This window comes from Hemiscyllium ocellatum, chromosome 1 (assembly GCF_020745735.1).
Source record: "Hemiscyllium ocellatum isolate sHemOce1 chromosome 1, sHemOce1.pat.X.cur, whole genome shotgun sequence".
Taxonomy (NCBI): Eukaryota; Metazoa; Chordata; class Chondrichthyes; order Orectolobiformes; family Hemiscylliidae; genus Hemiscyllium; species Hemiscyllium ocellatum.
In genome coordinates, this window is record NC_083401.1 from 159,498,833 (window position 1) to 159,512,730 (window position 13,898).

The 13,898-nt window shown below is 40.2% G+C and overlaps 1 protein-coding gene across 2 annotated transcripts in view; it reads right to left on the bottom strand.

Moving 5' to 3' along the window:
* slc10a7 (solute carrier family 10 member 7) overlaps positions 1-13,898 on the bottom strand; it is a 268,835-nt gene that overhangs the window by 52,426 nt on the left and 202,511 nt on the right. For both annotated transcript variants that reach the window (XM_060832949.1, XM_060832941.1), the window contains 3 exons: positions 4,564-4,729; positions 2,234-2,285; positions 1,996-2,069 (listed from right to left, as the gene is read on the bottom strand). In XM_060832949.1, coding sequence (XP_060688932.1) covers positions 1,996-2,069; positions 2,234-2,285; positions 4,564-4,729 — 292 coding nt within the window. The remainder of the gene's footprint in view (positions 1-1,995; positions 2,070-2,233; positions 2,286-4,563; positions 4,730-13,898) is intronic.

Consider the following 13,898-nt stretch of genomic DNA (forward strand, 5'->3'; position numbering starts at 1 on the left):
GTTCAGATAGTAGGTGGCTTTCTCCCGACTTCCAAAAATCACTTTCTTAAATACCGCCGATGATGCAACAAATTCCCATAATATGATTGGTTTCAGGCTATCAACACAATAATTTTTTAAATTCAATTGGGTTTGAATTTCTGAGTGATTTAAATTAATTGGCCAAATTCAAACTCGTCGTCAAAACAAACCCAAGGTATCCATTAACAAAGCTAATTGTTACATGTTCCCATTTTAGAACTGTCTGTACTATTCCCCATCTGCTCACAGACCCCTTCTCTGTTTAACCTGAAGCTGAAAAAGCACTTTCTCTCTTGAGGGGACCACACGCTGCTTTTCAATTCGTGATTAAGCTACACAACTTCTTGGCATAAGCTGTTGCTTTTGTAGCTCCAGTGGTGGACTATACTCATGAGCCAACAATGAGAGTCCATTTTCAATTCAGAGCTACATGTTGCTGGCAATTTGCACGTTAGCTATAGCATGTACCATTCAGATGCCTCATACTTTTTCAGCAAACCCTGGCACTACACATGATACATACAATGTAATGGAGTAAAGCAGTACAAAATAACACATTTGGCACTTTGCTAAATTTGGAATAATCAAGTTATATTAAAATAATTAATTTCAAATATTTGCTGTATTTTAAGAGGAAAAATGTACTCATAGTATATTAGGAGACACAAATACCCAATTTTGTTACCCTGCTGTCACTTACAACCTTTGCTGGCTATTGTCTCCCCCTCTTTTATTGTTCTGAGGAAATATGGGATATAGGTAAAACAGCTATTTTTATGTTAGCACAGTTGGGACGAATCATTCAATACAAAATTCCACCAATCCACCAATTCCACATTCTTTTTATGAACCAACAAAAGTTTAAAGGTCTCTTCATTTCAAGGACAAGAGAAAAGCACGATTTGTGCAGGCAACTCAGAAACATGAGGAAGGATCTTGCGATGTCAGAACTTCAGCCCTCTTTGGCCCATTTGACAGTCTGCCAGAATTGCAGGCATCACTAAAAGGTTTGGACATAGTGATATTATGTCATCTGTCGTAAATTATCCTACTTTCACCACAATTGTCCGAAAGCAATGCATACCTACATAAGTGGGTGCAGACAAGAACCCAATTCCTGTTGAATGAGTGTGCCCTGGAACTGAAAAGGCTCATCAGGCATATTCATGAAGTGCAGACTTTATTCAATGAAGACTTGAACAGTCAAATTACTGGTTTGAAAAAGGTATAGTGCCCTCAAAATTCTGAATACCTGCTATCAGGATTACATAATCCAGTCAGGGAACCAACTCATTGTCTGGTCCATACTAAGCAAAACTTTTTATTATACATGCCTGAAAAAGACATCAGGAGGCATTTCTGAATTAAAGCGGTGTTTTGAAAAGTGAACTCCTGACTACACACTCAGGGTTAAAGCAAATACATACATAATTCCTATATTTGTAACTAACTAAACACAGACCGTTTGAAAAGGGACGTGTTTGTTAGCATTTTGCTTTCAATCTGACTGTGACAATGATTTTGCAATGTTTAAATGCTTTTGTTGCTTAAGATTATTAACTCATGAAGAAACAGTAAAATAGATGCAGTTGCATTTCAGCTTCTTTTAAACACTTGCAATTCTGAGATTTGACAGGATTCACTACATTCTCATAGAAATGAAGTTCTATATCCGAATGCCTCCCTAGAAATACTTCAGCTATAAACGGTGACAGACCACTTTTAAGAATTGAACAATTTACTGCATAACATTAATCCTTGATATCATTCCATCTATATCAATCAATAATTATGTGGATACTGGAAATATTGACAAATTTTAAAGTCACTACTGCAGTCTAATTCCAATATGTTATAAGGATTAATAACAAGTACATTGGTCATTAAAAGCAAATTGAAGTACAGTAAGTGGAACCACTCTTAAGAACAGATTATATTGCTGAGATTCCATTTTCTAAAATGAAATTTACTTACCAAGAGTCAGTGATTTATGGGTGGAACAGAACATAATGGCAACTGTGTCTGCAGCTGTGAAACCTGATTTTTTTCTGAAAGAGAAAGAGCAATTGAATATATGTTTAAATTAATTCTTACGGCAAGTTTTCATGTAAATATTTGCAATTGATACATATTGTAACTACCAAATTATATTTGAAAAATACAGGTAAAGTAAAATATACTGATGTGTTAATACGAAAGTACAATTACTCACCTTGTAGAAATGATAAAAGTTAAAAACATGAAACTCAGCTGAAGGAAAAATACTGAAAGAAAAATGAAAATAATATTTAATAAACCTCAACAGCACAGAAATATTTTCAAAGTGAATGCAATATAATTGGAACAAATCTTGAACAACTATGAAGATACATTCATCTTAAATGAAGTTTAAGTTTAACATTTCCTGTATAGTAAGCTTTTAATTGTTACATTATTCAACTGTCAAATATAAAGTTTCAAGAAGTACAATGATATTAAAATTTCAAGCTATCCATTGCTCTTTGCATTTTTATTACTGCAGTTGAGTACTTTGTTCCAATATTAAAAAGAATTATAATGCCCCACTTCATATTTTCTGAAATGTCTATAATATTTAAATGTGATATAAGAATAAAACTAGTTTAGTGGCAAATTAACCAGTCCCATCACATGGTTCAAAGAAATAAACTATATCTGGCATTCAACAGAATGTTGGCCATCTTGAACTTTCAATTATTTTTGTTAAAAGGCAACTTGGAGCTTTTGAAATAACTGATAGAAGTTATCGCTGGATAAACTAATAGATTATCTGTATGAAATTATATACATGAAATATTTATGAAAAATGGGAGTTATAATGGTAGTATTAGTTTCAGACTAGGTGTATCATGATATCTGTAACTATCATTCACAACTTAAGTCTATTTAAAACAAAACTAAAATCTCACATTGAAAGAAAAAAAAATTGGAATAAATGAACTATTTGAAAGAATAAGAAACTTTCTGATAAAGAATAATTTCCAGGTCGAATCCCTTGAATGTGCTATTAGCTGATTTCAGAAGAGAAAACTTTAAATATTTAAGAGTCCCTGAACTAGGACAGAAAAATAGTCAAGTCATTGCTGGCTCTTCAACGACATCAGCTAAAACTACAGAATTATAAAAACAATGTCAACCCTGATTGATTTGTGCTCTGTATCTCCATGGCTGGACAGCTCCCGATGGTTTCAGATTAATCCTAACCCAAAGAACTTGTTTTAGGTTACCAGTATGAGTTCATAACAATATGAAATAACAGGCTGTCAACATGAACATAGGTACTGAAGGGCTGTAATAATTTATGAAACTATCCCAACATAATCAATTACCTTCCCAGAGAGGGGAGAATTCAAATATTCATGAGTGGACAAATGCATGGTATGTGCAGTATAATATGGACAAATGGGAGGTTATCCACTTTGGTGGTTAAAAAAAAACAATCAGGAAGGCAGATTACTATATCAACAGTGATAAATAGGGGAGGGGGGGTGAGGTAGTGAAGAAGGCACATGTTATGTTGGCCTTCACAGTGGGACAAGTTCAAAAAGTCTGGCTTCAATTTTACAAAGCATTGGTGAGAATACACTTAGTGTATTGTGTGCAGTTTTATCCCCCTAATCTGAGGAAGGATGTTCTAGCTATGGAGGTGCACGAGAGAGGTTTAGTAAACTGTCTTCTGGGATGGCAGGACTGATGCATGGGGACACGCTATGAACAGTACGGATCGGTTAGGAATATATTCATTGCAGTTTAAAAGAATGGGGGGGGGCGATCTCACAGAAACTTTTAAAAAATTCTAATAGGATTAGACAGGGTAAAAAGCCAGAAGGATGTTCCACTGACTGGGGAGTCCAGAACCATGAAGTCTCAACTTAGTGATATGGGTGAGACCATTTAGGACTGAGATGAGGAAAGATTTCTTCACGCAGAGAATAGTGAGCCTGCGGTATTCTCTGACACAGAAAGTGGTTGAGGCCAAAACATTTAAGGTGTTTTTTTTTGAAGTAATTAGCTAAAGGAGTCAAATGGTATGGAAAAAAAAACAGAAGAGTACAGAGCAGAATGAACAGTCACGATTGTATTAAATGATGGAGCAGGTAGCCTACACCAGGGTTCCCGATTTCATTGTTGCTATGTGATTGAAACAAAATAAGTCAGCCAAATCTATATTTTCTTCTTCACTGCTAGTAAAGATTATTATAGTTTACTTGCCTGTGGTTAGCTCATCAAATATATTTACACACAGGAAAGAAATTTGGCATCAATAATTGGTGACTCAATGAAAATAAATGCAACCCTTTTTAATGTTTTATTTGCAGTTTTAAATGGTATGACCAGCACATGTGCTCGAAGAAAGTAGTCAAGGGGTAAAAAAAAGGTTTTGCAAATATTTCACTAGCTTACCACCAGATAAATCACAGATTTCATCAGACCTGCTGCAGAATCTTGTCCTGACATAGCTGACAGTGACATACTTGACAGCAACAAAAAAATTATCATAAAGTCCAACCAAGCAACACTTACTTAAAAGAACAATTATTATTAGACTAAAGGTATCTAGGTCAATCTTTGGACTGGAGAAAGTATCACAAAATGTTGAATATATGATCATAAGGAGCACACAACTGCTGATAACTCCAAATGGGGGCTTTTTCCTTTCAAGCCAATCCTTGCTGTATCTTCGCAAAATCTGTAGGGAGAAAGAGCATTATAAGTTTGTTTTGTGGAGTTGGGCATCACAAAATAAATTTAAGTCAAGTTGGGCATCACAAAATAAATTTGACAGCACAGTGGCATTATACAGGAATGGAATTATTCAGTTGATGTCCCCAAAGGATTTCAAAGCTTTTTAGCTATATAGCTGTTCTTCTGAGGAATTTAACATTTTTTAATTAGGGGAACATGAAGTCGGCCTCAACTGTGATCTAGTGTTCATATTGCGCTACATGTAATCCTACTACACTGTTCTGTATTTGTAAAGTCTTCCTTACTGTCCTGGTTTAACACCATCACTTTGAAAACTTGCTATGATCTCTCTACTTTAATTAGTTTGTACAATTTTGGATTACTTGTTACTTTGGTTAAACCCTTGGCATGCGACCCTTGCACCTATCATGTTATTCCAGCCAAAAAGCATGGCGCTGGTAAAGCATAGCAGGTCAGGCAGCATCCGAGGAGCAGGAGGGTCGACATTTCGGACATAAGTCCTCCTGCTCCTCGGATGCTGCCTGACCGGATGTGCTTTTTCAGTGCCAAACCTTTTGACTCTAATCTCCAGCATCTGCAGTCCTCACTTTCTCCAAGTTATTCCAGCTGTTTGGTTTGTCTCCAGCATCACCTTGTTTTTAAATTTTTGTAATTATCTCTCTGCCTCAATTAATTGGATTATGGGTCACCCCATTCCCTTACTACTCAGCTGGTGATACTTTACTCACACCATCTGACACTTTTCATCACCTGCAGAGAATCATTATGCGACATTCACTCACCATTTGTATGGTCTTTTGATCTCTCTGCCTATAAATTCTATGCCTGTATGCTTCACTTCACCATTTAATGAAGAGGCATTGCTCCAAAAACTTGTCATTTGAAATAAACCTATTGGACTATAATGTGGTACTGTGTGACATCTGACTTTGTCCAGGGAGAAAGAGAGGACTGCAAATGCTGGAAATCACAATCCAACCGTGTGGTGCTGGAAAAGCACAGCCGGCCAGGCAACATCCGAGGAGCAGGAAAATCAATATTTCAAGCATAAGCACTTCATCAGGAATATGGAGGGGGCAGTGCCCAACGAGATTGAGAGGTACATGGGAGGAGGGTGGCACTAGGGGGACAAGCTAGCCAGAAATATGATAAGTAGATGAAGGGGGGGGGGGCAGTAATGGTGATAGGTCAGAGTGGAGGGTGGAGTGCATAGGTGGGTGGGAAGGAAGATGGACAGGTAGGACAGTCCAAAAGGGCGGTGCTGAGTTGGAGGGTTGGATCTGGGATTAGGTAGGGTGAAGGGAGATTAGGAAACTGGTGAAATCAACATTGATCCTGTGTGGTTGAAGGGTCCCAAGGCGGACGATGAGGCATTCTTCCTTCAGGCTTCAGATGGCTAGACTTTGGTGGTAGAGAAGGCCCAGGACTTGCATGTCTTTGGTGGAGTGGGACGGGGAGTTGAAGTGTTTGGCCACAGAGCAATGGGGTTGTTTAGTGCATGTGTCCCAGAGATGTTCACTGAAACATTCTGCAAGTTGGTGTCCTGTCTCCCCAATGTAGAGGAGACCGCACTGAGAGCTTTTCCACTCCAGTGCAACACTGGCACCTCCGTATCATGGAACAGTAGAGACTAGAGGACTGGCAAGCTTTGGAGCACACATCTTCAGTACAATGGCTAAATGTTGTCAGGGCCCATATCTTTTACAATGTCCAGGGACTCCAATCATTTTTTGATATCATATGGAGTGAACTGATTGGCTGAAGAGTGCTATCTGTAATGGAGGAGGCTGAGATGGATCATCCACTTGGCATTTCTGGCCAAGGACTGCTGTGAATACTTCAGCTTCATGTTTTGGGCTCTTTGATCACTGAAAATTGGAATATTTGAGTGGTCTCCTCCTCCAGTGACTTGTTTAATTGTCCATCATATTCATGACTGGATGTGACAGGGTGGCATGCCGGCTCAATGGTTAGCACTGTTGCCTCACAGCAGCAGGGACCTGGGTTTGATTCACCCTTGGGCGACTATGTGGAGTTTGCACATTCTCCCTGTTTTTGCGTGGGTTTTCTCCAGGTGCTCTGGTTTTCTCCCATAGAGCTGAAAATGTGTTGCTGGAAAAGCGCAGCAGGTCAGGCAGCATCCAAGGAACAGGAAATTCGACGTTTCGGGCATAAGCCCTTCATCTCCCACAGTCCAAAGATGTGCAAGCTAGGTGGATTAGGGTCACAGAAATAGAGTAGGGGGTTGGGCCCGGGTGGGATGTTCTTTGGAGAGTTGGTGTGGACTTAATAGGCTGAATGGTCGGTTTCTACATTGTAAGGATTCTGTGACTGCAGAGCTTAGATCTGATCTGTTGACTGTGGGATTGTTTAGGTCTGTCTAGCACTTGCTGCTTATGGTATTTGGCATGCAAGTGGTCTTGTCTGGTAGGTTCACCAAGTTGACACCTCATTTTCAGGTACGACTGGTGCTGCTGCTGACATGCCCTCCTGCATCTCCCTTGAATCAGGGTTGATCCCCTGGCTTGATGGTGGTAATTGCTGAATGGGGGGTGTGCCAGTCCATGAAGTTGCAGGTTGTGTTGGAGTACAGTTCTGTCATTGTTAATAGCCCACAGCACCTCATGAATGCCCAGTCTGGAGTTGCTGGATCTGTATGAAGATGTGTCCCATTCAATACGATAGTAGTGCCTTGCAACGGAGTGTTCTCAACCTGAAATTGTGACTTCATCTCCACAAGACTGTGCGGTGGTCATTCTTAGCGATACTGTAGTGGACAGATGGATTTGCAGCTAGCAGACTGGAATGTAAGAGGTCAAATATGTTTTTCCCTCATCACTTGCTGCAGACCCACTCTAGCAGCTATGTCATCTAGGACCCAATCAACTCAATCAATAATGTTGCTGCCAAGACACTCTTGGTGGTGAAATATTAAAATCCCCCCACACAAAGTACATTTTGCAAACTTGCCACTCTCAGGAATTAGGTGGGGTGAGGGGAGGTGAGGAAACTGGTGAAATTGACATTGATCCTGTGTGGTTGGAGGGTTCCAGGGCAGCAGATGAGACTTTCTTCCTCCAGGCCTCGGGTAGCTAGAATTTGGTGGGGGAGAAGGCCCAGGACGTGTACATCCTTGGCGGAGTGGCAGGGGAAGTTGAAGTGTTCGACCACAGGGCAATGGGGTTGTTTAGTGCATGTGTCCCAGAGATATTCACTGAAACATTCTGCAAGTTGGTGTCCGGTCTCCACCCACACAAAGTACATTTAGCAAACTTGCTACCATCAGGAATTCTTCCAACTGTTATTCAACATGGAGAAGATATTCATCTGTCAAAGGAGAATGATATGTGGTAATTGGGAGTTTCCTGACCATGTTTAAGATCTCTGGGAACAAATCTTAAGCAATCTGAGGGCAATTCTCTCCTGACTGAATACCACTGTGCACCACCTCTGCTGTTTGTGCCCTGCCGGTGAGACAGGACAAATCCAAGGTTGGCGATGGTGACATCTGGGACATTGTCAAGTCTGTAAGTATAACAATATCAGGCTGGTACTGAACTGATCTGTACGACATCTCTCCCAATTTTCGCACTAGCCCTCATGTTAATAAGGAGGACTTTGCAGAGTCAACAGGGTTATTTCTGCCGTTGTTAATTCCAGTATCTTGGTCAATGCTGGGTGCTCAGCCTGGGGTTTCTGTTGAGACTTCGTAGTGATGTAGAGTGTCAGTCATGCTCATAGAGTAGTGCATATTTACATACAGTAAATGGCATGTGATGTCATGTTATAGAAAAATGCGCAATACAAGTAATTGGGCTTATGGTTAAAAACAGGGTTAGGGACTCTAGTGAACCTGTCCATTTCTGGTCAGTTACAGAAATGGCAAGTTGTTACAAGCGAAAGTTCCCAATGTATTGTATTCCCGACTCCTTGTGGAGTTTATCCAGAACCGGGCCCTCTGACATTAAACATTGTGAAACTTCTGGAAGTTTTTTTTGGCAAGAATAAAATCTCGTTTTTGAGGGGTTGGCTAAAGAGCTGAGAATGCTTTGAACAGCTGGAGCTTTTGATGGGGCTCAGGTTTCAGAGAGAATGAGGTGTCCAGACTCTCTCATTCTTCTCTGCTCCCCGCACCCTCCCCCGCTTTCGAATGGAGACCGGGTGAACTTGGATCAGGCATAACCTGGGGATGGGTGGGGTGGGGAGAGATCAGAGTCATGAGTGGTCTATCCTTAGCTTCACAACTCTCCCCTTCCACACACATACACCCTATATGTGTGAAGCTTCAGGTAGCCAGCAACTAAGCCTCCGCTTAATGAAAGGCCCTGCTTACTGTCCAACACTCGCTGGACATCACTGTATTTGCACTTTTCCTCGCTCCCTCTCGCGCTCTCTTCCCAGTCCTCAGAACCAACCACCCTCCCAACTCCGTGCATGATCCCAGTAAGCATTCCAGCAAAATATTCTAACATTTGCTTTCCTTACCTCAGTTGCAGATAGAAGCAAAAAACAAACACACAGACAACAGCCTGTTGCAATAGATGTGCCAGCAGAATAAATCACAGCTGGCTGGTAATACAGGGAAGGGATTGTGTAACAGTGAATGAGAGTTCACTTTATAAAAAAAATCCACAATTCACAAATCATGCTACAGACAAATCATGTTTATGAAGCGCACGTTATAGGAGAACTAACTGTACTGGAAGCTACTTAATAGATATGGCCCTATTCTTTGCAAATAGAAAGAACACGTAAACATACTGCACATGTTTCAACTCAGAATAAGTGACAGCTATTTGCTGGCTTATTTATCAGGGTAACACCATGACCAGTCAGAGTCAACCAGTCTGACTTAAAATTTAAGCAAAATGTGGGTGCATTCTCCATGAAAGTACCTCCAGCAATCAGAGCTCATTGCTAACCAATCAACACTTTCCTCTCTTAGAGTCTAAATGCTGTCTTCCCTTTTCTTGGTATTTCTTGTGAATTGTTCGAATGAGTGCAAGATGAAAAACCTTTTTTCTAGCACTTTACTACCTCTTCACTACCAACTGAGTGTAACTTAAAGTTTATAACAGGTAATAAGGTATGTATAATTCAAGTGTATATTCCGACTACATTAAAGAACAGTGTGCTGTTAGATTGGTGCCATTTGTTGTCTGATCTCCTTCAGTATCTCTAGATAAAAAATATTCAGCATTGAAATGAAAGATACCCAAAAAACATGTTGTGTGTTAGTATATTTTGTGTAATATGAAAGAGAAGAATATCATCCAGTTACTTTCACTCTATTTTGCCATTCAATAAGATCATGGCTATTTCTTTGTGTTTCAAATTCTAAATTCCCACCTGCTCTTGATGACCTTTGATTCTCTTGCCTAAACAATGAACTTCTAATTTGAGTTACAATCTTTTAATTAATACCATGTCAAATATTTTCTAGAAATTTAATTACAGTCCATCAATGTGCTCTCTCCTTATCCACAAAGCACATTACTCTTCAAACAGGATTCCCCTTTCACAAAATCATGACGACTCTTCCTGATTAAGTTGACTTTTTCTAAATGTCCAGTTATAACCTTGTTAATGACTCATTCTAATACTCACCCATGGAGAAAGTGAGGACTACAGGTGCTGGAGACCAGAATTGAAAAGTGTGGTGCTGGAAAAACACAGCAGGCCAGGCAACATCCGAGGAGCAGGAGAATCGACGTTTCAGGCATGAGCCCTTCTTCAGGAAGAAGGGCTTATGCCCGAAAAGTCGATTCTCCTGCTCCTCGGATGCTGCCTGGTCTGCTGTGTTTTTCCAGCACCACACTTTTCAACCCATAATACTCACCCATGACAAACGTCAAGCTACCTGGCCTATAGTTTCCTGAGCTCTCCCTCCTATTGATTATTGGAAAATTAACACCAATGCGCCTCCATTCTCATTAGTCACCTTTTTAAGGCCAGAGCATGAAGTCCATCAGGACCCAAAGACTTGTCAACATGCAGCTCTACCACTTTGCTTAGTACCATTTCTCTGGTGATTGTTAAAAATCACACAGCACTAGGTTATCGTCCAAGAGGTTTTTTTGGAAGTACTAGCTCATTAGTGATTCATTCGTTAGCTAGTCCTTCCAAATAAACCATTTGGACTTGAACATGGTGTTGTGTGATTTTTAACTTTGTCCATCCTAGTCCAATACCGACTCCTCTACATTATCTCTGGTGATTATAGTTTCACTAAGTTCCTGGCTTTATTCCATCTCCTAATTTACAGTTATTACTGAGATGGTTGTGCATCCTCTATAGTGAAAACAGAAACAATGTATTTCTTGATTTCATTTCCATTTTCCTTATTATTAACTTCCTATTCTTACTCTCAAGAGGACTAATAAGTACCTGTAGAAGCTCCTGCTATCTGTTCTTACATTTTAGCTGGATTCTTTCTCCTGATTAACTGTCATTCTTTATATTCTGAGTAATCATCTTACCTGCTATTCTTCTTTGTGAAATATATGATTTTCATTTCAGTTTGATGTTGTCCTTAACATTTTTAGTTAATCAAAAGTGGTGGGTCCTTGCTTGGGATTTTTCTTTACAGTAATAATCTTCATATTCTGAGTACTCTAATCCCTAAACTATCTGCGACTTCTTTAGATCTGTCTCCTAGCTTAGCATCGCAATGCATTTCAGCTAGCTCAGCTTTTATGCCCACATAGCTGCCCTAACTTTAATTTAAAATAATCTGAGACCTACTCTTCTCCCTTTCAAACTGGACCCATTCCTTGTCATCTGCAGTTACATTTCCATAATGGCTATTGGATCATATTCATTTCCTTCATTTGTGCTATCAATTTGATTACTTTGTTCTGAATACCAAGTACATTCAAATACATAGCCTCTAATTTTGTCTTTTTGATATCTTTGTGACATCAATCCTTGGCTAATGGTGTAATTTTAAATCTATTCCCTCTGTCCCTTCCTATTATTCCCAGGCCTTCATTTCCCATATCATTATTTTATGTTTTTTTTATAGATATATACTCTCATCTTGAGTCTACCCATTGATTTGCATCATCCAAGCTTAATCCATCTGAGGAAGGGTCATTCGACCCAAAATGTAAACTGATTTCTCTCCACAGATGCTGCCAGACCTGCTGAGCTTTTCCAGCAATTTTTGTTTTTGTTGTTAATCCATCATAGTTTAAAACCCTCTCTACATCCCTAGTTATGAGTCTTGCTTGAACACTAATCCAGCACGGTTCAGGAACAGACTGGGAGAAAAAAAAAGAGGACTGCAGATGCTGGAGATCAGAGTCAAAAAGTGTGGTGCTAAAAAAACACAGCCGGTCAGGCAGCATCCGAGGAGCAGGAGGGTTGATGTTTTGAACATAAGCGCTTCATCAGAAATTCTTGTGGACTGTAACCACTGGACCTCTCCCCCCGCCCCACCCCCCCCACTACAATTTCTTCCCAGATTTCGAGCAAGTATGCCAAATCCTAGCCGCATGCTGACAACAGAGGAAGTTGGACTCTCACTCCTTGCTGCAGCAAACAGTTCCACTCCCATCTCACTATAATGTTGCCTACTACCACTACATTCCTTTTGCTCCCATGCAAGATACCACAGTTAGCTCATCCATCTTGCAGCTATCACTCATATCCAACAAGCTGGAAGAAATCTCAAAACTGCTGGATAATTGTAAAAGCTAGGATCCTAATCTCCTCTAAATTCTTCTTTGTCACTTATAGGCATACCTAGCTACCCCTGGCCACTAGCCAAATCAGATGACCCTATCCTAATGGATCTAACTGCATCCTAGTGTAAACTGTCTCCATGGCTTCTCCCCCCTTGCTGATATACTGCAGTATCTGAAGCTGAGCTTCCTGTCACTAATTCGGTGTCAAACAACCTGCAGTCACAGATATTTATTGCTGTTATGTTTGTCCTGGGTCACACTGAAATCCCACATTCTGCAGTATCAGCACATCAGATGATCTGCCGCCTTTATCGCATGTTCATTAATTAACCATTTTAACTCTTCTCGGCATTCCTTCACATGAAAACTTGAGGAAGGTTGTACTCAGTGGTGGCAAGCCGGCTGTGGTCAGTAAGGTCTATTAGTGATTGGCAAATTCTCCCAAAGCAGATGCAAATGAAGGCATAGTAACTGCTGGGAACAACTGGAACTACTGTTCCCTTTTCCTCCATGCACGCTGCTTTTCATTCAACCTCAAATTTCTTCATAGCACTCATAATGCAGTATCTGCAGACATTGTGCTTCCCACTAGTGATGATTGATATAAGACATCTTCATTTGGTCTGTCCTATATTTGACTCTAGACCCACAGCAGTGTGATTGACTCTTAACTGCCCTCTGAATGACCAAGTAAGACACTCAGTTCAACGACAATTTGGGATGGGCAATGTATGGTCTAACTAGTGATACCCAAATTGCATTAAATAATACATTTTAAAAACCTGCCTGACTATGGGCCAGAAGAATGCAGTCATCAGTGAAGAGAATTCTCAGAAAGGGAATTGTCTTTCTTCCTGTGTCTTTGAGTGAGCCTGAGGTTGAAAGGACCTCCAAAATAAGCATACAAACTCCCTTGCAAGGTTTTTCTTTTGCATGCTTTTGCTCGGTGCTGCTATAAAGCTGTGTTATAGCACCAGCTCAACCTAATACCTAAAGAAATAATTTAATTGTAATAATGGCCTTTTTAGCTCTTTTTAAACTGTTGAAGGCTGCCTCATGACTGGTTCTTTCCTAGCCCTGTTACAAATGTTTGGTCACTCCAACACTCCTCCAGTATTCCTAACTTAGAGATTTGCAGGAGAAGCAACTGATTCCCATTAATGGAAACTATCCAGAGTTACATCTCAAAGTCAACTGTCTAACACTTTCTCCACCATGAACTGCTGCAGCAGATGGGCTGAGATTTATACTGCCTGGTGTGCATTTACTTTGTCAGGGCCTGCTGCTGGTCAGTTGGAAGAAGGTGCGATATCTACGCTGATAGAAGTCGGACCTTGTTGTTGCAGAATCACTCACAGTGACTTTCACTTTGATGTAAATACTGTAGATGTACTTATAAGGTCTTCAAATTTCCACACACTGGAATCCTGCTGCACGTGAAGGGGTTCAATGTTGCAGGTTCTG